This window comes from Cnephaeus nilssonii, assembly GCF_951640355.1.
Source record: "Cnephaeus nilssonii genome assembly, chromosome: 18".
NCBI lineage: Eukaryota > Metazoa > Chordata > Mammalia > Chiroptera > Vespertilionidae > Cnephaeus > Cnephaeus nilssonii.
This window is the reverse complement of record NC_137089.1, coordinates 646,608-672,286: the sequence shown is the minus strand read 5'-3', so window position 1 is coordinate 672,286 and position 25,679 is coordinate 646,608. Positions and strand designations below refer to the sequence as shown.

General features: G+C 65.4%; 1 protein-coding gene across 1 annotated transcript in view; it reads right to left on the bottom strand.

The window, feature by feature from the left end:
• The window catches only part of ZC3H3 (zinc finger CCCH-type containing 3), a 44,674-nt gene that overhangs the window by 17,621 nt on the left and 1,374 nt on the right, over positions 1 to 25,679 (bottom strand). The window contains exons 3-5 of the mRNA XM_079796431.1: positions 22,737 to 24,081; positions 21,427 to 21,623; positions 10,220 to 10,373 (exon numbers count right to left, since the gene is read on the bottom strand). Coding sequence (XP_079652557.1) covers positions 10,220 to 10,373; positions 21,427 to 21,623; positions 22,737 to 24,081 — 1,696 coding nt within the window. The remainder of the gene's footprint in view (positions 1 to 10,219; positions 10,374 to 21,426; positions 21,624 to 22,736; positions 24,082 to 25,679) is intronic.

Sequence of the window (25,679 nt, the reverse complement as noted above, 5' to 3'; positions counted from 1 at the left end):
TAATGAAGGCCAGGGAGGGAGCTGTGCCTTAAGAGGGTCCTCTTTCTCGCCTTTGTAATAGGAGGCATGAACTTCCCCTTCAAATCCATTTCTAATCCATTTGAAATACTACAGCAAATTATCTCTTCCTCAGCCCGAAAGCGGCCAGCCAATTTACTCCGAATGAAGTGACAATGCCCAGGATTTATCACCATAACCTTGACTACACCCGGTGAGGGCTGGGCTCCCCTCACCCGGGGCGGGGGCAGGAAGGACGGGTGGGGGGAGATAACATTTTAAGTGAAAACGGGCAGTAATGGGGAGCAAGACACACCACAAAAGCAGGTTTAAAAAGAAGAGCTGCCCACGTGCCCTCCGCGTGGGGAGCAGCGGGGAAGTTCCCGGCCGAGGCGTCCTGCTGGCCCAGGGCTCGCCCACTGTGAGCACAGGGATGGGCCAGGCCGTGCCGGGGAGCGGAGTGGGAGATGCCAGGGCAGAGACCAGAGGAAGGCACCAGGGTCCGGGAAGACAGGAGGCTGCGCTGAGAAGCCAGGGACCAGGGCAGGTGCGCAGGGCTCACCTCGGGCAGACGCCGGGAGGGCCCCTCTGCCAGGCCCGCCCTGGACACCAGGCTCTGCTCCTTCAACCCTGAGGTCCCCGAGGCCTCTCGCAGCTCAGCGCACCAGCCCCACCAGCAGCCTGGCACCCTCCTCAGGACCAGAGGTGCTGCTTCGCCGCAGGGAGCCCCTGGGACGCGTGTGGTGGCGGGTGGGCTGAGGCTGCGAGAGGCCTCGGGGAGGGGAGCCCAGCGCAGGGAGACCCAGGACCGCAGGGGCGGTTGCTGGCAGGGGCTCAGCCTGGCTCCCAGGTGGAATTTGACCTCCGACCCCCCTTGGCTGGGGCAGGGGCAGTGAGTGGCCAGGCAGCCCAGGCGGTGGTGACCAGGCAGGGGCGGGCGGGCTGGCGGGGAGCAGAGAAAACAAGCGGGGAAGCAGTTTCAGGAAATGGAGCGCGTTCTGCGAGGCGCAGGGAGTGCGCCGTCAGCAGAAGCGGAGGCGGCTCCGCACAGCAAATCCCAAGTAGGTCAGGCAGCGCCACCGTGACGGCTGCAGCTTAGCGAGCTTCCCACAGAAACGCTGACGGCCCCCGCCCTCCCGCTCCGAGGCCCAGCTCAGGGCCCGTGCAGCTTGTGCCCACCTGCCTGGCAGAGAGGTGGCTGGAGCTCAGAGGGAGCCCGCACCCCTCCTAGCACCCCTCCAGGCCAGCGCAGCTCAGGCCTCCCCTCAGGAGCCCCCACATGCGGGTGGTCTGCAGGGCGGTGCTGACAGAAGGTTCTGCCGCGCTGGAGGTGAGGGGGCCGCCCCCCTGCAGCCGCCTGGCTCTCTGGGCCGCCTCCCGCCCTTTCCGGCCACCTTGGGACAGAGGCCGGGGCAACATGGGGCTGTGTGACCTTGGGGGCTGGCCCCGCAGGTCACCTGGAGGCTCCCCCAGGTGCCGCTCCTTCCTGAGGGAGGCCCCACCTCTCCCAGGTAAGGAGCAGAGGTGACTCCGGGCGCCCTGCCAGCCACACGCTGTGGCGACACGGACTGCGCTGCGTCCATCACACGCGCGCTCCGTCCCGAGGGCTGGGCTGCTGCGTGTGCTCCCAGCCACTCGATTGGTGTTCCGATCGATGGAGGCATTACAAGCTCTCCCTGTAAGAGCCTCATAAACAACAAGACGGAAAGCAAAATTCTCCATAAAATGACACTTTAAACATCCATTCCAGCCGAATCTATTGGTGTTTGGTACGTTGGCTGCAGAAACCAGGTATCATTGGGCCTTAATGGCCCCTCGAGGGGGTGCAGAGTTCAGCTCGGGGGGCAGAGGGGCTGGGCAGGTCCTCAACCCGGTGCCCAGGTGTCACCCCCTCAGCCTGCGGCCCTTCCTCTGCTCCCTCGCCCCCAACTCTCTCCATCACCCCTCCTCTCCTTCCCCACTCTCTGTCTGTCCCCACCCCATCTGGCCTGCACTGACCGTCCCCTGCCCTGATGTGAGCTCCTGAGGCAGCCGCCACCTGGGAGCACCCCTGGCAGGGCTCCGCGTGGGGACAAGCCATGGAGGGAAGGTTCCCTGGGAAGACCTGGGGGCCCAGGCCCCACCTGCTCACTGCTCCTGGGAGACAGTCCCCATGGGAGTCCGTGCCACAGGCCCGCCCGGCCTGTACCTCCCCTCCAGGGCCCAGCCTGAAACCCGGGGACACCTGCCACCCCGCGGCCTGCACCCCCGTCCACGCAGCAGCCCCCTCACCCTCCATCCCGATGCCTCATGCGGGCTCTGAGCCTCACTCCCAGGATGCGGGGACCCGGCCCACAGACTGAGCCCTGGCGGCCACGGCCCTGAGAAGCCAGGCATTGTGCTGTCTGCAGCAGGCGCCTCGAGCTGCTCCGACAGACTCCCCTCCCCGCTGGGGCCGTCGCTGGGCCTCTGTCCTCACCTCTGGGTCAGCTGAGGTGCCACCTGGCCTGACCCACCGGGACAAGCCCCTCCCTTGCTGGGCTCCAGGTAAAGGGCCCGCTGCCTGCACCCCATTTCTCCAGCTCCCTCTGGGCCGTGCCCCTCACCCTCGGCCCCCTGGCTGGGTTCCAGCCCCCAGCCACGGCCACCATCTGCTCTGCCCCTGCCCCTCCGCCTGGAGTGCCCCCCCGCCTTCCCTGTGACCCCTAGGACAGTCACCCCTGTGAGTGTCAGGATGCAGCCCAGCTGAGGAGCATGGAGGGCAGCCGGGCCAGGGCGTGAGCTTCATCTTACACGTGTCCCCAAGCACATTCCCAGCAGGTTAAAGTTTTAAATGTAAAACTTGAAGCCACAGCACTGGAAGAAATACAACTGACCTCAATAATCTTGAGGAGGGGCGTCTGTTCTAAGCAGATCAATATACTGTCTTAAAAGAATGACAGACTTAAGTCCACAGAAAAGTAAAAATCCCGTTAAAAATTCTCAAGCAAAACTGAAAGGCAAAACGGAAGCTGAAGAAAAAGAAGTCTGATAAAGGGTGACCCATGCAAACATGCAAGGACCGTGCTGGAGGCCAGTGACCAGGAAGCTTAGAAACGCTGGCCCCTGACAGACGGCACCGCACAGATGGACCCGGGGGAGCACGGGAGCTGCCCAGAAGCTCCTGGCTGGGGGCCACACGGAGGGGCCAGAGACCATGCCAACGGCCTGCAGGAGGCGCTGCCGGCCCCCCCCCCGCCTGTCCTGAAGGGGGGGTCCCACCGGAGGAAACCCCAAAAATGATGACGAGTGATTTCAACAGCCTGATGGGACCTACATGGTGGTCAAGTGGTGCCTACCTAACAGCCAGCCAAACGCTCCTCCTCCAAGAAGTCTCCCAGGCTGCAGACGGGGAGGGGGAGGCGGCACTGCTGTGGCTGGCACGCGGCCGGCGGGCACCTGCGGGCAGGGCCCACCCTAAGCAGGCACAGAGCGGGTGCAAGCTAGCGGTGCAAGGTGTTCAATTCTTCAGGGAGCCCTCCAGGGCCAAGCAGGCTGCCCCGCGTCCGCCTGCGACCCCGCCCCACCCGCCCACACCCCCCCTCCGGCGGGGCAGGGGTGGGACGGGGTGGGCGGGGCCTCTGGCGGGAGGGTGGGAGGGGCTAAAAGAGCGCCCCGCCCTCGCCCCGCCCCCAAATGAGCAGCGCGCAGAGGGGACGAGGCTGGCCATCATTTATGCCCCGGCCGGTGCTTTATGGCCTTTTTAATTCGGCTCCTGCTACTATTAATGCAGTTAACGCTGAGATTATATCTATTTTCTGGCGTCAGGCTGTGATTTATTCCCGCATCTTTCCGGCGGAGGCTCCCACGCTGTTAAATCAAGCGCCTTGCCAATTAAGTGCTGACTGGGGAAGTGGACGCGGCCCTGCAGACATCTCGCCGCAAATTACACGGCGGGGCGCTCGGGGCGTGGGCGGCAGCGGGGACCTTGCTGACTGCGGGAAAGTCAGGAACATAAACCCTGCACCTGCCGCTGGCTCGGCTCCCCGCCCCACCTCACCCCCACCCCTCTGCCGGCCGGTCCCACTGGCGGAGGGCCGCCCACCAGCTGAGGGTGGCCGGAGGAAGGGCAGGCAGGGTCGCCTGGCCTGGCCCACACGGGGTATCTGCAGCTGCAGAGGGGACCCAGAGTCCCCTCTCGGAGGACACAGCCACACGGCAGGGTGAGGGGGGCAGGCACAGAAGGAAGGGGGAGTGGGGGGGAGGGGAAGGGGAGGCACTAGAGCCACGCACGGGACAGACACCGCCCAGGCCCAGTGCCTCCTTGGGGGCCGCCACGCCTCCTGGGGCCTCCGGGCCAGAGCACCCTTGAGTGACACTGGGACGAGGCGGTGGCCAGGCCGCCTGAGGCTGCCAGGGCCAGGGAGAGCCCCTGCTGTTGGAGCCCTCTGCCCGTGGTCCCAGGCCCCTGGGCGCAACACCCCCCCCCCCTTCCAGAGGCCCCGGCCGTCCTGAGAGGGGAAAGGAGTTGGGGGCAGATCAGGCTGGAGGTTGACATGGACGTCCACCACGACACGGCACAGGGACGCTGCCCTCCCGCCTCTAGACCAGGAGAGGAGTTTACGATGGTGCCGGGCTGTGTGAGGCGACCGGACGACGGGGTGACAAGGACGTTTTATCTCCGCCTGTCGGGGCAGTATTCTCAGCGTCATCTGCTCGTCATTCCCAGGGACACTGGGGGCACCCTCATGGCCACATGAGGCCCTCGGTGCTGGCACGGCGTGGCCAGGGGCCGGGTTCAGCCGAGGGCCACCCCTGCGTGTCCGGCGGGGACAACCTAAAGGGACCTCCGAGGCTCCTGTGGTCAGAACCAAGCTGCTCCGGGCAAACCACAGGGACGACCTTCTCGTCCGTCAGGAAACACCCCCGGCCCACCTGCCGGCCCCCAGGGCTGGTTCCCCTCCCACCCCTCGCAGACCAGAGGGGGTGCAGGGTTGAGGCCCCACATCCCCACGGAGCCCCGGCCCCCCCTCACGCCCTGCGAGGAGCACGGGCAGGTGACAGGAGAGGCCTGCCCGCCTCAGACAGAGAAATAAACAAACACCCGGCGCTTTGAACCGGCTCCAAATGAAGAGCTGCATCCCGGCTGTCAGGCCCCCGCAGGCAGCCGCTCCTCCCGTGCAGGACGGCGGCACGGCCCATCCATTAGGGTGATGGAGGCAGAGGCTGCCGCGCACGCCTTCCCTAATGAGCAGCCGAAGGGATCGGTAAGCATAATCTCACAGGCAGTAATATTTTATATAATCGCCGAGCAGCTTAAATTGAAAACCCCCAACTGAATCAATATTTACTGCATTGAAACGAAATGAATAGTAATAAGTCACTAAGTTCCCTGTCCTGTTCCATAAAATAAAAAATTATAAAAATGAGCACGGCACGAGGCCATCACATTAGCTTTTACGGCACTTGGGGAGCCATACCCGCCGGTCCCATAAAACAGGTTCTCAAAACCCGGCCCGGAGACCTGCCTCAGCACCGCTGGGGTCACCCCCCCACCCCCGCCACTCCCCAAAGCTCAGACCCAGCTGCCACGCCGCCCTGTCCCCTCAGGTCAACTCCTGCTCCAAGTTCCCCTCCTGTTTCCTCACGTTCCGCCCACGCAAGGGGACAGGCGGGGACCCTGGAAGGCACTCTTGGCCGACTCCCCGTGGGCGGAAGAAAGCTGTGCTCTGACCAGGCCGGGCGCGGGGCTGGTGAGGGACCAATGTGCCCTGGGCTGGGGCAGGCTCCCCTCTGGGCTCCAGGTCCCCAGGACACGGCGTGCAGCGTGCGGGGACGCCGCGGCAGAGACCAGGCAAGTGAGAACCTGGGGGAGGGTCCCTGATGGTGCTGAGCCCGGGCGCACCCACCCGCAGACTCCTGGCCAGGAAACAAGGCCTCGTCCAAGCAGGAGGCCGACTCGGCAGGGAGATGGAGGGCACTGGCCTCCCACGTTAAGCTCGCTCCTGCCAGAAACAAAACCAACCGCCAATGTGAAGCTGGGCAGAGGCCCGAGGTCTGTCACAGGAGAAGAGCGGCCACGTGCAACAGCACAGGTCATCGGGGGACACAAATTAAACCCGACAAGCCGCCACGGCACGTGGAGGAGGCGACACTGAAGAGCCAGCAGCACCCGGCTGCCTCGGGACAGAAGGCACCGAGGCCGTGGAGGCGGCAGCTCCATGTGAAGCCACACTCGCGGCCCGCAGGCCTGCACTCGGTCCCAGGCAACTGCAGAGAAGCCGTGTGCACACAGCGCGGCCTCGTCCATCCTCACTCGACGCGGAAGCAGCTCCAGCGTCCACGCGGAGGACTGACGTGTATGGGGCAGACACGAGCGCCCGGCTGGGGACCAGGCTCTGTGGAGGTGGCTGGTGCAGCGGGGAGGGCAGGCGGGGGCTCGGAGAACGCCGTGCCCCCTGCAGGGTACACCAGGCCCTGGGGTCACAGCATCGTGAACAGACACCGACACAAGGCGGACTGGCCAGTGACGCCTGGGCCGACGCACCGCCCACAAACACCCGGCAGCGACACCTGCGGCCAGGTGGCCACGCGGTCAGGCTCACACAGGCTCACACGGCTGCACAGGGGCCGCCCGCACATCCACACCCAGAGACACTGCACAAAGCACTGGGCCTCTGCTCCCCACAGCAGCAGGTCACGAAAGACAGAGGAGGGCTGAGGCTGGAGAGGCGTGACCGTGACCGTGACCGTGACCGTGACCGTGACCCCGAGCCGTGGGGCAGCACTCCCTGATCGGGACCACACTCAGTGCTGGTCAAAGGGCACCAAGTCTCCACTCTCCCCGGAAATCGGGCACGAACAGAGAGGGGGTGTGAGGAGCAGCGGGGACCAGGTGTACCCAGTCGGTGACTCCGGTGGAATGCAAATGTGTATCAGAACAGTGACCCCAAAAGTTACATGCACAAACTGTCAGGAGGGACAGGCCTGAGCCGGAGTCCCAGGGCGCAGACCGTCCTCCTCCCTCCCCTCCCCCGCAGCGCCCTGACTCCGCCTCGTGCTGTCCCGCAGGGCAGCCCTCGCGGTCTGGGAAGCTCTTCCTGGACCACGGGGTGATCCGCAGCAGCAGGCACTGCCCACAATGCACTGCACAGCGGGGAGGGGCCGCCTTGGGCCCACTGCGGCCACCAGCCACAGAGCAGGTCTGCCTCGGGCAGGGCCCTGGGCAGCCGGGTGCCCCCAGAGCAGGCGTTGGGCCAGGGTCCCCATGAAGTGGCTGGCACTGCCATGTGTGGCTTCCAGCAGGCTCCAGGGCTGGGCCGGCCCCTGCACTTGACCCTGCTTTGCCTTCTGCAGCTTCTGGGCTCCTCCAGCCACGTGCCTCCTCCGTCGGGGCGCCCTCTGTGCCTGGGACTCCCACGGACCCGGCGAGCCTGCTGGGCCTCCGTGCATACCGCCTCCAGGGCAGGCAGCGGGCGGCGGGAGCCAGCTCCAGGGCCTGACCACGACAGGTCTGGGCACGAGCAGGACACCCCCCGCTGTGGACGGATTGGTGTCCCCCAAACTCCTGTTTGGGTGTGATGGAATCCGGAGGTGGGGCCTTGGAGGTGACTAGGGTTGGATGAGGGGGTGAGAGTGGGCCCGTGAAGGATTAGGGTCCTCACGGGAGGGGCTCAGCGAGGAGGCGGCCGTGTGCAGCCGGGAGAGGACTGACCGGGGCGCCCTGAGAGGCGGACGCACCAGGTCAGGAAGCCACTGGTCTGGGCTTGTGATGGCGCCCGAGTGCCCCACACGTTTCGAACCACCGAACCCCACGTGGGGGGAGCAGCGCACGGCCTCGCTGGCTGCCAAAGGAGGTGGTGTGCATGCCGGGGAGGGGCAGGGCGGGGGCGGGAACATGGCTCCTGGGGGGACCTGCCCGTCCCTGGGCTGAGTTCCTCCTTAATGAGACGTCACTTTGGAGAAGCATTTCAGAGCCTTCAAAATCGCAGCCCAAACCCGTCAAGCCGCCCAGAGTCCCGAGATTCACGGCACAGACACAAAAGTGAAACAAGATAAAGCGCGGCGCCCGGCGACGGCAGTGCCGTGACAGCGCCATTTGTAGCCCGAGGAGCAGCTCAGACGCAGCGGCTTCTGCGAGGCGTGTTTATTTCGCACTTTCACATCAAATGAATTTGGGAAGAAAAAAAGCGACAGGCGGTTTAGGGATATAAGTCACACTTCAGCCTCCGTGCAGATTAATGAACCTGCTGGGAGCCAGCGAGGACGCAGGCAAACCCACAAATCTTACAGCGAAAGCATGCAACCCTCGCTCATGAGCCTCAGTCCTGGGGTGCCCTCTGCTGCCCCCCCAAGCCCCAGGCCTGGCAGACCCCAAGCACCAGGGCCAGTTGTGAGCAGCAGTGGTCTGGGGTCCTTGGGGCCCGGATCCAGGACGTAGGCTGCCTGGAGAGCTCGAGCCTGCAGCTGCACAGGGCAGCGGGCAAGGGTAGGGGTCAAGGACTCGGCCACGGCCAGTCGGCTGCAGACCTCCCCCGGTGAAGCTGAGGCAGCGGGGAGGTGGGCATCAGACTGGCCACCGGCCCTGGAGAAGGCCCTTTCTGCTGCCTCAACGAGCCGAGCCCGGCGCGCGCCCCTGACAGAGGCTGGGCAGCTGGCGAGCAGCCACCGTGCTGAGCAGGCAGCCCCGGCCAGGACACAGGTGACCTTGGCGAAGGAAGCCCAGCCACTGGCAGCACTCAGCCCTTGGCACCCCGCACCACCCACCCTGCAGGCCCGGGGCTCTGCGCTCAGCTGTGTCCTGGGTCCCTGCTGACGGGCAGACAGGCCTGGGGAGGCAGTCAGGGCGGAGGGAGGCCCACTGAGCACAGCCCCACGCGCGCCCTTAGGTAACACCCGGCCCTCCAGGGGGTTCCCCGTGCCTCCTCCCACAGGGACGGGACTGAGGCCTGAGAGCCACGCCAGGGCTGCCGGAGCCAGGGCATCCAGACAGCAAGGCGACTGAGGCGGGAGCTTGGGGGGAAGCAGCTGGGCCTCCGTCGGGGCCCACCCCATCCACCTGACCCGGTGCGCCCACACCTGCCGGCACGGCACACGGGCTCCTTGGGGCCAGGCTGCTCTCCACCCGCTGGGCTTGGAGCTCCGCCGAGGAGCAGGGCAGCACTGCAGGGTGCCCGAGGCCACCGCCCTCCCCCAGTAACCTTCACCCACTGTGACACCCCCATCAGGCCCCAGCTGGACCAAAGCCTAACCCTTCCTGGTGCTCAGAGGCTGGGAGGAGAGGCCCCCGGGGCCACCCAAGAGGCAGGGCCTGGCCAGCAGGTGGGGCCGGGATACCTATGGCGGGAGGAGAGGCAGGAGTAAGAACCAATAAATCTGAACCTCGTTCACGATGATCTCTTGTTAAGTAAATTAATTTAAGTTAATTCAGCTCGATCCTGACTCCCGATCACAGTGATTTAGTGAGGGGGAAATTGCATTAGGAAAAGGCCACGCTCACCAGACAGAAGAACGGAAGAAAATTAGACCCACTTAGCACTGTGAATTAATATGGAAATAGCAGGTGTAAATTTAACCTTATCGAGAGAGTGAAAATTATCTTCATAAATTTGTAGAAATAGCCCCCAAGATGCTTATAAATCTATTTAAAACAAAAATATTACAAAAAGTGCAGTAAAATTAACTTAAAATACACTTCCAGCTCTGGCCTCCGGAGCAGCAGCGCAGGGCCAAGTTCCCTGTGGCCTGGCGGTGCGGGAGCAGGGCTTGGGCCCCGTGGCCCAGGGCAGGCTGCGTGCCCACATGTGCGGAGGCCGCGGGAGCGCCCTCTGCCCACAGCCCGAGCCGGGCAGTCTCAGAGGGGCCGGCACCGCACTCAGCCGAGGCGGGTGGCGTGGGGCGGGCTGTGGCCTCCCTCCCGCCCTCAGCAGTCAGTGTCCAGTCGACAAGATGCCACAGGTCCCAAAGGGCTGCTCAGGGCCCAGCGCTCACCACCAGTGCCTCCCGAGGGGCACCGCAGCCTCCAGGGCCAGCTGATGGCTCACCAGTGCGGGAGGCATGAGCACGTGTGCGAGCGTGTCGCGGGCACTGGGCACACAGGGGGCCGTGCATCTGGGGCAGAAACTGCTGAACAGAAAGATGAGCTCAATCCCAGGCGCAGCCTGGAGACCAGTGGCGAGCTCGGTGCCCTCGGCCCCAGGCCCACCTGCAGCCCTGAGCCCCCCGAGCCCGGCCCCAAGCCCAGGAGCCAGGCAGGGCCTCCTACCTGGACAGGGAGAGCCGCCGAGTCCGCCAGGAAGGCAGGGACAGGGGGAAGGGGGCTGCGTTGAAAGGCGACACGGGGGTCTTCTTAACGATGCGGTATCGAGTCTTGATCACTTTGCTGGTGGCCGGGGCCGGCAGGGCGTTCAGGTTGGAGGCTGCAGAGAAAACCCAGACAGGCGGTCAGCGGAGGCCGGCAGGGACATTGCAGCCCGATCCCCGAGGCTGTGCGCGTCCCCACAAGCCCAGCAGCCTGGGCTCCAGGAGAGCTGGGCACAGGCCTCAGCCTTGAGACAGCCCCCAGGATGCTGCGGGAGGGAGGTGGGGAAGAGACTGGTGCCCTCGGCAGCACCGCCCGTGTCCCCAAGCCCGGGCTGCACCCAGGGTCCCTCAGGCGGGTCCGGGAGGCTGGGGGTGCAGGTGGCACCGCACCAGGTGCCCAAGCAGGTTTGTGTATTTGGCCACGTCTGTGTTCATGCAGGGTGCCGTACACCCGCTTCCTTCCTGCTGAGGCTCACGCAACTGCAGGGCCCTGCTTTGCCCGCGTCCCTTCCACTTGATGCTGGCGATGTCCCCACAGCTTCGAGGAGCACGTCTGGGTGCCCGACGGTCTCATCTGCCGCTGCACTGCCCAGGTCACTAAGCTAATGCCCAGCTGTCCTGAGGGCCGGCTCCCCCACCCCCACTGCCCGCACAGCGCCTCGGGCTCGGCTCCAAGGGGCTCTAAGGGGCTCCCAGCACAGGGCTCCTCAGGGCTCTACCCACAGAGACGCCCACACCGGGCAGCTCGGCCGGGCAGCCCATCGGTGGGCAGAGGCCGGGGGCATCTGTGCCAGGCGAGGCCTCCCAGAAGGCACACAGGGACCTGCCCGGCCACTCCGGAGGCAGGCGGGCCCCAGGCCTCCCCTCCCGCCCCGCAGCCCACAGGCAGCGCTCTCCCGCCTGCGGCCGGCTGAGGGCCTGTGTAGATAATCATGTTATTTAGATAGGATGTTGGTTTAATTCCCTTCATTACAGACTCCCAGGGCTGTAATTTTTTTCTCCGCATGATGTATCCCCGTGGCACGTTTCACTCAAATCAAACCCTTCGCGCCTTTATTGCCGACGAGGCCGGGCGCGCGTTATCAGGCCCGCACACACAGCCCTCCACCCCGCCGTGCAGAGGTCACTTCTAATGACTAATCGATCTCATTAGCTTTCCTAATTAAAAACTTTACTACCGCAATGGAAGACAAACCACAAAAACTGCTGGCATCATATCGGGATGGAGTATGAGCCCATCCATCAGCAGGGCCGCTCCTGCACAGCACCGGCCGCAGGCCTCTGGTTCCCACGCTCCGGCCGTGGGCGGGGTGGGGAGCCTGCAGGGCACCCAGAAGCCCTCCCAGCACGGTGCAGCCACTGGGACCATCAGGCAGGCAGGCAGGCGGCAGAGCCCAGGCGGTCTGGCTTGGCCCCCCAGCATTCACTGCCCTCTCACCAGCCCTGGGGTGGCAAAGCGGGGTGGCAGGGTCCCCGGGCCCCCAGCACACTGGGCAGAAACAGGAAGCAGCCCCGCCCCCTCGGCAGAGCCCATCAGAGGGAGGTCACCGCTCTCACTGTCTCCCTGAGGAGCGGGAGTTGAGAGGGAGTTCAGGTTTTTATGGAACTTCAAGGGAAATAACGGGAGAAAAGGAATGACTGATCCCACAATTCTTCAACGAGCAAGAAGAGGAACCCAGAGCTGCCGTCTGTGCAGAGAGCTGCCTGTGGCCACTGCTCAGAAGAGAGGAGGCTGCTCCCAAACCCGCTGAGCGGGGGGTCAGGGGTGGGGGAGCGCCACAAGTGAGTCTCCCCGCATCCATCGGTCGCTCCCCACATGCCAATGGGAGCCGGGCATGGAGAGCCTGTCGGACGCCCTAGAAGACAAGCCGCGCCTAGAGGGGTGCCAGGCCGTCCCCAAGGGGAGGGGACCATGCAGTGTGGCCTCCATCCAGTACGATTCCACTTTCTCCCATTACTGCCAATCCGCTTTCTATCAACAGCCACCCTGACCCGGGTTCTGTGTCTTCCCACTGCCCACCTCACCCGCCACAGGCAGCTCTAAGGCTGCGTCCTGGCTCAGCCTGTCTGAAGCCACACTGAACTCTGCCCCTAAACCACGCTCCCTCCCGTCACTCAGGGCCCGGTGGGCGGAGGCGGGCTGTCGTCAGCCCGGAGGACACAGGGCAGCCCAGGGAGCAGGGGCCCACCTGGCCCTGGGTCAGAGCCCCTCCCCAACGGCTAAGCTGCAGTCTTGGGAAAAGGTGCAGAAACAGGAACAGCAGCAGGCACACACATCCAAGCCGTGTGCAGAGCCCGGACTGGCGGGCCTCAGGCCCACGGCTGGAGCCGAAGCAAAAGCCACGCCAGCAGGACCCTGTCTCCAGGGACAGCCGTGCAGGCCAAGTGCTGCTCCCAGGGCCAGAGCCCAGAGCCCAGGAGCCAGGACCCAGGACCCAGAGCCCAGGAGCCAGGACCCAGGAGTCAGAGCCCAGGACCCAGGACCCAGGAGTCAGAGCCCAGGAGCCAGGAGCCAGGACCCAGGACCCAGAGCCCAGGAGCCAGAGCCCAGGACCCAGGACCCAGGACCCAGAGCCCAGGACCCAGAGCCCAGGACCCAGGAGCCAGGATCCAGAGCCCAGGACCCAGGAGCCAGGAGCCAGAGCCCAGGACCCAGGAGCCAGGATCCAGAGCCCAGGAGCCAGAGCCCAGGACCCAGGACCCAGAGCCCAGGAGCCAGAGCCCAGAGCCCAGGACCCAGGACCCAGAGCCCAGGAGCCAGGACCCAGAGCCCAGGAGCCAGGAGCCAGGACCCAGAGCCCAGGAGCCAGGACCCAGAGCCCAGGAGCCAGAGCCCAGGACCCAGGAGCCAGAGCCCAGAGCCCAGGAGCCTGAGCCCAGGAGCCAGGAGCCAGAGCCCAGAGCCCAGGAGCCAGAGCCCAGAGCCCAAGAGCCAGAGCCCCGAGCCCAGGAGCCTGAGCCCAGAGCCCAGGAGCCTGAGCCCAGGAGCCAGGAGCCAGAGCCCAGAGCACAGGACCCCAGAGCCCAGGAGCCAGGAGCCAGGAGCCAGGAGCCCAGGGGTCAGGGCCTCAGTGCCTCCTGGAAGGCCTGACCCAGGTGCAGGGCTGGAATTTGGCCCCCAAACCCTGCTCGGCTCCAGCTGCCCTCTCGGGGCTGCCCGTCCAACAGGGCATTCCTGAAAGTCAGTCCCGTCTAAGCTGTCTGCTCAGTGATCCCTATGGTCCTGGAGACGGTGAAACCAGTGCTGCATTTGGGGGTAACCAGGACCCTGGGACCCCAGGGGCCGCCATTTGCAGGAAGCAGCGGGAGGAAGGCAGAGGGGTATGGGCTCTGGTGCTCTGTGCTGCAGATGGGGTCCCCAGAGCACTCTTGGTGTCCCGCCCTCTCCGAGGGGAAGCTGGCCCAGAGTCCCCAGTGCCCTCACTGCTGACCCCGGGCCACCCCAATGACCCTGCACTGTCTCTGCAGCCGTGCTGGCAGCTCCTCCAAGACACATGTGCAGACACGCATGCGTGCACACACACACGTGTGGTCATTCCCCTAGGACCTGGCTGTCAGCCCCCAGGCCTTAGGGCTCACACCAGCTGCACCCCAGGCCCTCCAGTTCTGGGCTCAGCCAGGCTGGACGTGTCCAGATGCAGGGCTGGGACCCAGATGCCACCCCACCCGTCCTGCTGGGAGTAAGCACCTGGAAGGGGATCTGGTCCGGGACCTGGCGGGGGGTACCAACGGCCCAGCTTCTACTGAGCTGGTGAGGAGCTCTGCGGCCCTGCACCTGCCCTCTCGGCTTAGGGTGGGCAGCAGGGTCCTGCCAGGGGGCTGAGGGGCAACCTGGCCACCTCTCCCCCTCGGGCTGCACCGTCCCTCTGCCTGCCCCCAGCCCCACCTTGTGGGAAAGCTTCAGCAAAGGGCCGGTGGGTGGGCAGGGTGCTCACAGGGGCAGCTGCTCTCCCCGCCAGCCGCTGCCAGTGCCAGGCAGGGAGCCAGGGTGTGGGAGCCTGGCTGGCGCGGACGCTCACGGGGCAGGCCGGCTCTGGCCGGTGGGAAGGGGAGGACACAGGAGGCCGGCTCTGGCCGAGCATCCTCGCTGGGAGAAGTGGGAGCCTCTGTCCCTCCATCTCCTCCGCACAGACGACAGTGCCCGCCGCACGGCACAGCGGGCAGGGCACGCGCTCCCAGGGGCACAGCGGGGAGACAGAGCCAGGGAAGGAGGGATTGCCCCCAGGCCCAGAAGACATGCTCCGGGTCGCAGGAAGGGCGGGGGGCTCCACTCCCATGGACCCAGCCTGGCAAGCAAGGAGGCCATGCCACGCCTGTAGACTGCCGGGCACACACCGCAGACCTCGCCTGCCCCTGCAGAGAGGGGTCCTGCTGCCTCCGCCGGCCCACAGTGCCCTGCTCCTGGCCCAGCCCGGCCGCGGGGGCGGAGCATGCAGGCCACAGGGCTTGGCCCTCCGCGGCCTCCTGCCAGAGCAGAGCCCGGCTGACAGCAAAGCCCCGCCCGCCCGCGACAGTCACTCCGGTGCGTGCAGGGCCCTCCATTCCTCAACGAGCCTCCAAGGCCGCCACGGCAGCCAAGGCAGGAGGCGTGGGCGCCCCACCCCCGCGCTAACACGGCGGGAGCTGCCAGGGACCGCGCTCTAACAAGCTTCAGACGGGATGACTGGGATCGCAGGCATGAATTTTTATGAGTCTAATAAATCACTCCGCTTTTCCCGAGCTTGCCGACGGCTCCCGGCACTTCAAACGCGGAAAAGCGCTGCTGCAATCAGAGCCTCGGGCCTGTGCCTGGGGGCTGCCCCGGCGAGAGGGCACACGGCTCCACAGGGGAGGGGGCACACGGCTCCCGCAGGCGAGGGGGCACACGGCTCCGTGGGCGAGGGGGCACACAGCTCCACAGGCGAGGGGGCACATGGCTCCGCGGGCGAGGGGGCACACGGCTCCGCCGGAGGGGTGGGCGGACCCAGGGCCCTGCAGGACCCTCAGCGCCTCCTGGGGAGGATGAGGCAGCGCCTGCCTGGCCCCGGAGCCTCTCGCCTGCGCGGCAGGACAGCACAGGGTCCACGCGCGGCTTCCCCCGCCCACTCAGCACCGCCTTCTTGCAGCCGAGTCGTCCGAGTTGTCCGATGCGACCGGCATCAGCCTGACAAACACTTACCGATGATCAAGTCACAGCGGCAGCGACAGGCCACGCGTCACCTGAGCCCGCCAGCACTGCAGGCTGAGGCGGCAGGCAGCTCGCGATGACAAACAACGTGTCAGCCGCCGTCCCACACTACCTGGTGTCTGATGACAACGCTGTCAGCCCGGACGCAGGCGCCGCCGCGGCCTGTCAGGCCCTGTTAGTGGGAGATGGAGACCCTGCTCTCACACCTAACGAGCGGCACGAGCCTCGTCCTGCGATCGCCGAGCAGGAGCCGCGGACCGCGCCCATCCCCCCGACCCCCAGATGTCACCGTCTGTATGGACCGGGTGGTCTGCTCCCCGACAGTCACTGTAAGTTGTGGGGGTGGGTTCCCCTCCTCTTCCCCATCACTCTGTGGGAGCAGGAAGCCCCCGCACACCCCAGGCTCAGGAGGCGTACCCCAAAGACAGAGGTGACAGCCTGGCGGGAAGCGAGGGGGATCCAGGCAGACACGCTGCAGCAAGAGCCGGCGCGCCCCCGCCATGCGCTCCCGCTCCCAAAGGCAGGGCCCAGTGCCACTCAGGCAGCTCGCGCCCCGGAGCCTCCGTCACAGGCAGTGAGCAGGGTCTGCACACACGGCCGGTGCCCCCCCAGAGGATGCAGGCAGCTTGCCCACGCTCTGCTGGCCCCGGGACCCCAGGGCTGAGCAGCTAAGACGGCAGGTGTCCTGGTGCTGGTGTCCTGCAGCTGGGCCCCCGGGCCTGTCACTCACGTCCGCCTCCGACGCTCCTCTGGAGGCGCCCCAACACCCTTCTCACTCCAGGCTCGGGGCCAGCAGGCTCCTGCCTCACGCAGCGCCCCGTCCGTGCTTCGGGGTCAGGGCTGCTGGCTGCGCTCACAGGGGCTGTGGGGGGCACCGTGCGCCCATGGCCCTGCCCCAGCCTCCACAGCCGGCTGGGCTCCCCCCAGCCCGTCGCCACCTAATCCCTCGACTCAGAAAGGACAATGAGAGGAGCTGCAGGAGCCCAGCGCAGCTCGGGAGTTCACCGAGGAGGCAGAACCTGCGAGTGACAACGGGCGGCGTGCTGGGCAGCGCCCCGGGCACAGGGCTGGCCCAGGAGCGGTCATCCCACGCTGACACACAGAGGCACAGCCCTGACAGACCCCGAACACGGCAGCCAACACGGAGCAGGCCAGGCCGCTTCCTCAGGGAGCCCAGGACTTGCTCGTGGCCAGCGGGACACAGCAGCTCTGCCACAGCCCCAGGCGGCCCAGCTCCCGCCCCGAGGCTGAGGAGGGGCGCAGGCGGGAGGACGCGGGCCCAGGCCGGGCTCCCGGGGTGTCCCGTGCTCGTCCGCGGCTGCTGGGAAGCAGCCCGCCCTGCACTCCTCCTGGGGTTTTCCCAGGTGCTGGCCAGCCCTGCCCGCTCCTCACCCGTTGCACCAGATCCCTGCTGAGGACGGCCGCCCGCACCCTCCTGGCTGCTGCCTCACCAGGGATCCGTGGGACACAGAAGCACCCCTGCCGCCGCTCCCACTGTCCCGTTAGTGCCAATGCCCTGTGTTCGGCCGCACTGGCAGAGAGCCTGGGCCCGGCACAGCCCCGGAGGAGCGCCCAGCAAGCCACACAAGGGCGCACAGGCCCACACGTAGGTGCAGGCTGCTGCCCACACCGGGAGGCCCAGGGCCCGCAGCCTCATCTCCGCCTCAGGAAGAGGGTGGCCTGGGCACAGGGTCTGGCACAGCCGTCACAGCTGTCACTCAACCAGCAGCGTGGCTCTGTCCCCCGCCCCCCCCCGTCTCCCGAGAGCCCAGAGCCCAGCAGCAGCACTCATGGTGCGACAGGGCTGGGTCCACGCGGGCACCTCCCAGGCCGTTAGAGGGAGGTTACAGAGCGCAGCGGGCTGGGGTGGGGTCCTGGGAGGCCTGGCAGCCTGTGGGAGGTGGGACAGGAAGTTAGCGCCAGATGATCTGGGCCCTCCCGCCCAGCTCAGTCACGCTCCGTGGACACCTGCCCTGACCTCGAACTCGCTGTGCGCCTGCTCAGGAGCCTCTGCCCGCACCCAGGTTCCGCCCCTCTGGGCCTCGGGAAGCCCTGCCAGCCTGCACCTCCTCCCTGCCTCGGCCAGCTGGCCGGCCCGTCTTCTCTCTGCCGCCCGTCACCTCTGTGCTGCCGTCGCCCTTCTGTCCCCAGGCTGGCGGGGGCCTCACCAGGCTGGCCCATTGCCCACGTGCCCAGCACAGTGCCCGGGGCAGGTGACATCCACTGACGGCCACCTTACCAGGGCAGGGATGGCACAGAGGAGCAAGTGGCAGAAAGAGAAGGTGTCCTGCGGGCGGCGAGCTGCCTCCTCCCACAGCCCTGCCCGCCAGCCCTGCGCTGGGCAGGGGACACCAAGGGGCACTGGCCCGTCCCCAGGGGACCAAGACCCACATCCACGTGGAGGTCTGGCCACACCCAGCCCTGCCCTGGGGTGGGACAGACCAGAGGGGGCTGCAGGGAGAGCCGGTGGGACAGACCAGAGGAGGGGGCTGCAGGGAGAGCCGGTGGGACAGACCAGAGGAGGGGGCTGCAGGGAGAAGCCCTGACTCGACCAGAACACAAGGTGTGACGCCCTGGGCACGCCACCTCCATCATTAGACACAAGGAACAGGCCGAGCCATCCCTACCTGGGACCCAGCCCCCCAGGAGGGTGCCCCCAAGCCCCTGGTGCAAGCTCCAGGCATGCTGAGAACCCACCCCTGCTTCCCAGGCTCTGGATTTGGGCACCCCCAGCTCCGCGGAGGTCGCGGCCACCTGAGGCTCTGAGCCTGCGGGGCATCGCTCGGCTCTGGGCACACACACTCCGGACGCACAGTGATTCTTGCCCGGCTCCGGGAATGATACTTAGCGCAGCCCCGGGAAACGTAAAACCGGAGCCTCCGACGGGCTGGTGATTTATGCAAAACTCGGACTGCGCTGCCTCCCGAGCCCCTAACTTGGACGACTTCACGGCTCTCTTCACGGCTCTCAGCCCTCCCGGTGCTGCCGCAGGAAACGGAGGGCAGGCGAGCGTGAGGCCGCAGACCCCCAGGCACACAGCAGCCCGGGGCCAGCCCCTGGCCAGCCACAGCCATGGGAGGGGCTGGGCAGTGCCAGCACCAGCCTGCAGGCTACTGCCCGGGCACCTGGAGAAACCCCCGGAGGAGTGCAGGACGGGGAGATGACAGGACACCCCGGAGCCCAGCCCTGGCCCTGCTGGGCCCCCCTCCCGCCCCCCGCAGGCTCCTCTGCTCCCACCGTGCAGAGCCAGTAGCCCCAAGCCCCTGGCCCACCCAGCAGCCTGGCCGCCCCACAGCACCCTGGGAAAGCACCGTCCTTTCTGTGGGCACCCAGGGCACGGCTCGCTCCGCCCCTGACCCCCCTGAGGCCCTGAGGCTGCGCAGGCCACACAGGGCTGCCCAGTGCCAGGCAGCAGGTCCTGGGCTGCCTCCCCAGTGAGCGCTTGGCCTCTGTCACCATGAAGCCCCAAGCCGGGGCCCAGGGGCCGGTGGGCTGCCAGCCCCACGGAGCGGCAGGAACACCGCTCTCCGGCCGTCCTGAGAGCAGGCAGCTGGGCAGCACCCGCTCTGCCTTTGGGAGCCAAGCTCAGGGCACAGGTGCAGCCTGTGCCATCAGGGTGCCCGAGGGACAGCGCTGGGCCCAGCGAGACCAGAGGAGGAGGCGCCTGGGAGCTGGCCCTGAACCCCTGGGCGCTGCGCTGAGAGTCGGCCCCCACGTGTGGGCTGGGAGGCCGAGAGCACCCCTGGCTGGGTACTAATTGCCACAATTACACGGGTGCTCAATTGGAAACCGCTGTTGAGGTCTACGAAAGGCTCTCCTCTCCTGCCTCCTCCAGCGCCTGCCCACACGGGCCCTGTGCAGCCGTCAGCAACGCGCTCCGCCCTTCCTCAGGCACCCGCTCCCGTCCCCCAGCTGCCAGGGGACAGCCCAGGAGAAAGGGAGAGAGGAAGGCAAGAGGCCAGCTGACCGCAGAGGAGACCGAGGCCCTCAGCTCCCTTAGCACGTGGTGGCCCATGGCCCCCCCACCCAGGCAGTCTGACTGAGCCCTCTGAGCCCAGAGCCAGGCCCCAGGGAGGGCGGGAGCGAGGAGGGGAGCGAGGAGGGGAGCGAGGAGGGGAGGGAACCTTCACCATCCCGGCCCCAGCCGCCTGCGCCCAGCCTGCTGAACAATGCAGTTTTGAATTCAATTAAAGTGATTATCTGTTGTGCCAAATAAATTGTGTACAGCATATATCCTGCAGCAGCTACACCTCCGGGCTCATTATTCCCTAACTGTTTCCTCCTGTTTATGCGCTCTCAAATTAAACTGCTGATAATATGCGCCAAAATAAAAAACGAGCACACCTTGTCCCAGGAAAATTGATTCTCCCTTTCCCTGAACCGGCGATTGCCAGGTTTTATACACTCTGTTCCTGGTGATCATTAGTAATTCAATTTTCTTTTTATTAGCCCCTTATCTGCTGAGCAATATAGTGGCAGAGCTGACCTCTTTCGCACGGGTAAATGTTTAAAATCTTTTCCCTGATTAATTTTGCCAGTTAAGAAAAAGAGGAGAAATGGCGCGGCTCTTAGCCATCACGATGAATAAAGCTTAATGTTGATTGTGATGGAATCTCTAATGCCAGGGAATTGATTGAACGCGGCAATTACACCGCAGCAGCAGCTCCAGGGAGATGGGACGGACTTCTCCGGCCGCAGCCTTTGGTTATTTAAAACAATCCAATTTGCGAGGATAATTATGTATTCGTGTTTTATCTGCCACTTGAAATGAACAGGGGAGTTTCGATACTGGCCCCGCATTAGCAGGTTATTGCTGCAAATTACTTGATATCTGCTTTCTTTCACATAAATAGGAAATTAGGCAATCAATTACCAGAAAAAAGACGGACCCAGGGATAAGAGGGGCAAGTGCGCCCTCTGCTGGGCACCTGGCCGCACGGCAGGCCGTGGGGCTGGGGCTGGGCTTCCCCACCTGCCCCACATGGCTCCCTTTGCTCGTTCACCCTGCGGCCAAGTCCACACTCGCCATGGCACACGGGCGTGGCAGCCAAACAAGGGCAGGTGGGCAACCAGCCCTGCAGCCTGACCTCACGTCCCTCTGGGGCCCACGCCGCCCTGTAGTGGCAGCTCCCCACAGGCCCTCAGCTCTGAGACACGGTCCCGCCAGCCTCTCCAAGCCCTCAGCTGGGCCCTGGCACAACACAGCCCTGAGGAGAGGGTAGCCTCCACCGCTCAGTGGGCGAAGGTCCCAAGTCGAACTGTCTGGGGCCACGCCTGCTCGGCCCCAAACCCTGTTGCCTCCGTATTTCACAGGCGTCAGCCTGGCTACAGTGGTCGGCAAACTCATTAGTCAACAGAGCCAAGTATCAACAGTACAACAATTGAAATTTCTTTTGAGAGCCGAATTTTTTAAACTTAAACTTCTTCTAACACCACTTCTTCAAAATAGACTCGCCCAGGCCGTGGTGTTTTGTGGAAGAGCCACACTCAAGGGGCCAACGAGCCGCATGTGGCTTGTGAGCCGCAGTTTGCTGACCACTGGGCCCTAGCAAGTCCCACCACACACTCCCCGCTGCTCCAAGGGGAGGGAAAGGGGACCCACAGGACCAGGTGCGCCCAGGGAGCTGGCTCTCCAGGACGGCATCCAGTGACCCCTGCCTCCCCCTTGCCCACTCCCCACGACCCCAGACCTCCACCACGAGCCCCCGCCCGTGCCAGCAGTCCCCCCATGTGCTGCCAGCACCTCACAGGCGGGCCACGTCCCACGACCTCCCTCACGCTGGCCACTAACCACCAGTGACTCACAGAGGGCAAAGCCGACCCTCCCAGGCCAACAGACAGACGGGGGCCCTGGGGAGCCCCCGCCTCCTCCTTCAGGATGGCTGGGCGGCCACCCTCTCATCCACTTCCCACTCCTTCCACCAACAGGAATGCAGCTGGGCCAGCGTGGGGCCCGCTTAGGCTTCCCAGAGCCCCTCCCAGGGCCCCTCCTGCCCTCCTACCTTCCCTGACGGGGAGGTGGGCGCGGCCAGGGGGCAGGCAGCACAGCCGGTGCCGGGTGGCCTGCATCAGGCCCTTGGGGGGGGTCTTCTTCGGGACAGGGCCGCTTCTCCCCCGCAGGACCTGCCTCCTCCGCAGGTTGAACTGGCTCTTGGCGGTGGCAGCTGGCGGGGGGCTGCTCTTCTTGTCCCCAGGAAGGCTGCGGAGACAAAGCCGGCAGCTCTCAACAGGCCCCCCCCGCCACGGAGGACGACCCCCCCAGTACACTCGGATACAACCCCATGGAAGCACCATGGAATCAGCCCCAGGAGGCAGCCAATGGAGCCCCATGAGTTCCCGCCCGGCCAGCTCGGTGTTCCCACCTCAGCAGCACCAGGCCTGCAGGCTCCCAGCCACAGCAGGAGGATCCCAGGATCAATCCCTGAGCCCGGGCAGGTGGGGAGCAGAGCAGAGTGGCCCTGACCCCCACCCAGTCTGCCTCCTCCCCTCTGCAGGCCAAGAGCCCCCAGCAGAGCTGGGGTCGGGGCGGAGGAGATGGGGTGTCCAGAGGAGCTGCCACAGCATCCCCAGCCCTCTCCACAGAAGGGGCTATTCCCACAGCTCCCTCCTGTCCATCCTGACAGAGGCCGCCACCACCCAGAAAAGATGGGGTCATCCAGAAGGGGCGCAGGGAAAAGGCCAAGGTCAGACGGTGGGAAGGACCTGCAGAGGGGCGCTCACAGGAGGATGGGGCATGCGCCATGTCTGATGGCAGAGGGAGGCCCTCTGCTTGGCCAGCAGTAGCCACCTGACCCCAGGCCACGTGCCATCTTTGAGCCTCCTCACAATCCACAAGGGTGGAGGCTGGGAGGGGACACGTGGCCACCGTGGGGCAGCCTTCCGCCCAGTGGGGACAGCTCCTCCTGCAGACACACTACAACCCTGCGTGTGTCTAGCCAGCACCGGGCCAGGCTCAGAGCCTCCTGCCCACAGATCCCGTGCCCAGAATGGAAGCTGCCCAGCAGCCTCTCCTAACAGGAGAAGGGCGGGCTTGCTGGCACCAGCCTCCACCTGCCCTGCCTGGCTGGGGGCCTGAGGCAAGCCCTGCCCCTGCTGAGCCCCCGCACTCAGCAGTAGCCGGGCCTCATCCCTACGAACAAAGCTCCGCTCTCACTCAGGCTCAACCAGGCAGAGACCAGGAGGGGCAAGTGATGCTTCCCCTCCCCTCCCCCATCACTGCAGGCGGGCCCTCCCACCGGCACTGAGTCACCGGAGGGAGGTGCCAGGCCCGGCCCACGGCCCACACAGCACCCGTGGCGGCTGGGACACGTACGTGGCACTCCCCCGCCTCTTGATGATCTTGGTGCGGCTCTTCACTTTGTAAGCCGAGAGCCCTGGGGTCTCACTGAAGAGGGGCTTCAAGCCACTGGGTCCCCCTGCTGGCTTGTCCCCCGGGGGGGACCGAGAAGGGACTGGAGAGAGCTGGAGGGCATGGTCCTTGCTGCCAGCCTCTGCCTGCCAGCGGAAGGAGGAGCAGGAGGAGGCCGAGGGGCTGGAGGCCTTCCACTTGTACTTGCTGCGGAGAGCCCCCGCGGCGCACACGGCCGGCCGCCTGGCTTTGGCCTCCGGGTCGGCTCTGGGCTGCAGCTTCTCGGCTCGCTCCGCTGCACACATGTTCTCCGCAGCTGCTCTGGGGCTGAGGGCCCTGCGAGGGGCCCGGGGGCTCTTCGTCGAAGCAGCCACCCACTTGTAGTTGTTTTTCCGGAACTTGTTGGTTCGACAGGACACAAGCAGCGAGGCCTCCGGGGCCTGCCTGGGTCCGGACGCTGGTCTGGTGGGGCCTGCCGTGGAGCCAGAGTGAGCTGGCTGATCCGGGTGGCCGGCATCGGCTCTCCTGTCTCCAAGGAGCTGTGCGGCACAGCTGGCCACAGGGTGAGAGCTCACCTTCACAGCCAGGGCCACGCCACTGCGCTGGGGCACATGGGGAGGCAGGAGGCGGGCCTTGACGGCAATGGCGCTCTCACTGACCGTCCGCCGGGACTCCGAGGGGCTGTCGCTCAGGCTGCTCACAGACCTCACCACCCGGGGCTTGCCGGCCTCCTTCTGGCAGACCAGCCGGCAGTCCTCTGTGCCGTAGGCCCCCGTGGCCCTTCCCGGCTTCGAGGGCGGACGCTGCCCGCCGGAGGGCTCACCCTCCCCTCCCCGAGGCCTGCGGTCGCTCCAAGGAGGGTCCTCATATTCCTTCGAGGAACCCCGGGGGGCACCTGCAGCACCAGCCACGCTGGGCTGGGACGGAGGTTTGATCTTGATGACCATGCTCTGGTCAGCACTGAGCTGGACCTGCCGCTCCAGGACATACTGCTGGGGGGTGGGGTCCTGGCTGCCTCCAGCCCCGAGGGTGGGCTGCGCCGCACAGTCCCCGGGTGGGTCTAAGGAATCACTGGGTGGGTCCAAGGAGTCGCCAGGTGGGTCCAAGGGTCCCGGGGGCCGGTTCACGAGGGAGTATTTCTTGCGCCACGCAGGCCCATGGCTTGTGGAGAAGCCCCTCCGGCTCGGACGAGGGTAGCGCGCCCCAAAGGCCCTGCTGCTGTTGTAGACGGGCGGCTGCCAGCGGGAAGCGGCGGAGGGGCCTGGGGCAGGGGCATTGCCATGGAGGTTCTTGTAGTCATCAATCAGACCTAGGAGACAGAATCGCAGGCTGACCCGGAGGCTCAGAGCAACATCAGCGACAGTCCCCGGGAGGGGCATCAGCTGACAAGACACCCCATAGACCCCCATCTCTCTCCTGAGCCCCTCCTTGGCGGAGACCCACTGACACTTCAGCCTGAACCTCTTGGGCCTGTCTTTCCCATGAGGCTTTTCCCCTCAGATCTGCTTCAGTCCCGCTTCTGGTTGCCCACACTGACCACGCGCCCCTGTGGCATCACCTTCCCTATTTGCTGGGAATATTATTCTGGGTCCACAATCCTTCGAAGCCCTGGCTGGTCTGGCTCAGTGGATAGAGCGTCAGCCTGTGGACTGAAGGGTCCCGAGTTCAATTCCAGTCAAGGGCACATGCCTGGGTTGTGGGCTCGATCCCCAGTAGGGGGCATGCAGGAGGTGGCCAATCAATGATTCTCTCTCATCACTGATGTCTCAATCTCTCTCTCCCTCTCCCTTCCTCTCTGAAATCAATAAAAATATTTTTTTCAAAAAAAAAAAGAGCCGAAACCGGTTTGGCTCAGTGGATAGAGCGTCGGCCTGCGGACTCAAGGGTCCCAGGTTCGATTCCGGTCAAGGGCATGTGCCTTGGTTGCGGGCACATCCCCGGTGGGGAGTGTGCAAGAGGCAGCTGGTCGATGTTTCTCTCTCATCGATGTTTCTAACTCTCTATCCCTCTCTCTTCCTCTCTGTAAAAACTCAATAAAATATATTTAAAAAAAAAAAAAAGAGCAGTGTCACTCAGTATGAAAAGACCAGCAAGGCCTATACTGCAATGCCTGGGCAAGAAGGGGCCGCCAGCCACAGAGTCCCTCTGGCTGCCCGCTGGTGGAGAGGGGTTTGGGGCAAGACCCTTAACAAGCTCCCTGCCTGCTACACAGGAGAATGGGTGTGAGGTGACTGACAGCGCTGGGCACTCAACACTTGACAAGAATGTCACACCGTCCTCCCCTCGGGACGCGAGGCCTGACCAGCGGGGAGAACCCAGGGCAGTGGGCTGACCACCACACGGCCTTGCCAAGGAGGCCCCTGGACAACTGTCCGGTGCAGGAGGCAACCCAGGGCTGGGGGCGTTACAGCCCAGCTAGCAGCGGCTCCCCAGCCCCCAGGCACGACCCTCTCCCAGACCCAGAAAGAGCCGTGTCCAGACCTGTGACGCCTCGGGGCAGGCGTGATGGAAGCCCAAGAGGTGACCCACAAAAGGCCAGCACACCCAGACTCTCCCATACACACGTCCCGAGTCCTTCAGTCTTCTTTGTGGAAACAGCCTTAAAGGGGGGGGGGGGGGCGGTGTTAAGGATAAAAAGCTCGACCTGGGTCTAAAATTTGAAAAGTTTGGAAACTGAGGCCTGGGCCGTCTGCGTCTGGAGTGAGTGAAGTACGGAGGGAAGGCGCGTGGAAACCGGGCCCCGCCCTCGCCCGAGCGAGCTTTGCCACCGGCACCTCCGCCCACCGTCAGGGGCCGGGAGCGCGGGGGCGCGAAGGACGCGCCCACCCGCGGGGATGGGGGGCCGCCTCCCGCCGGTTACTAAGCGACCGCCCCGCCGCCCCCGCCACAGCGCCGGAGAGGCTCGCG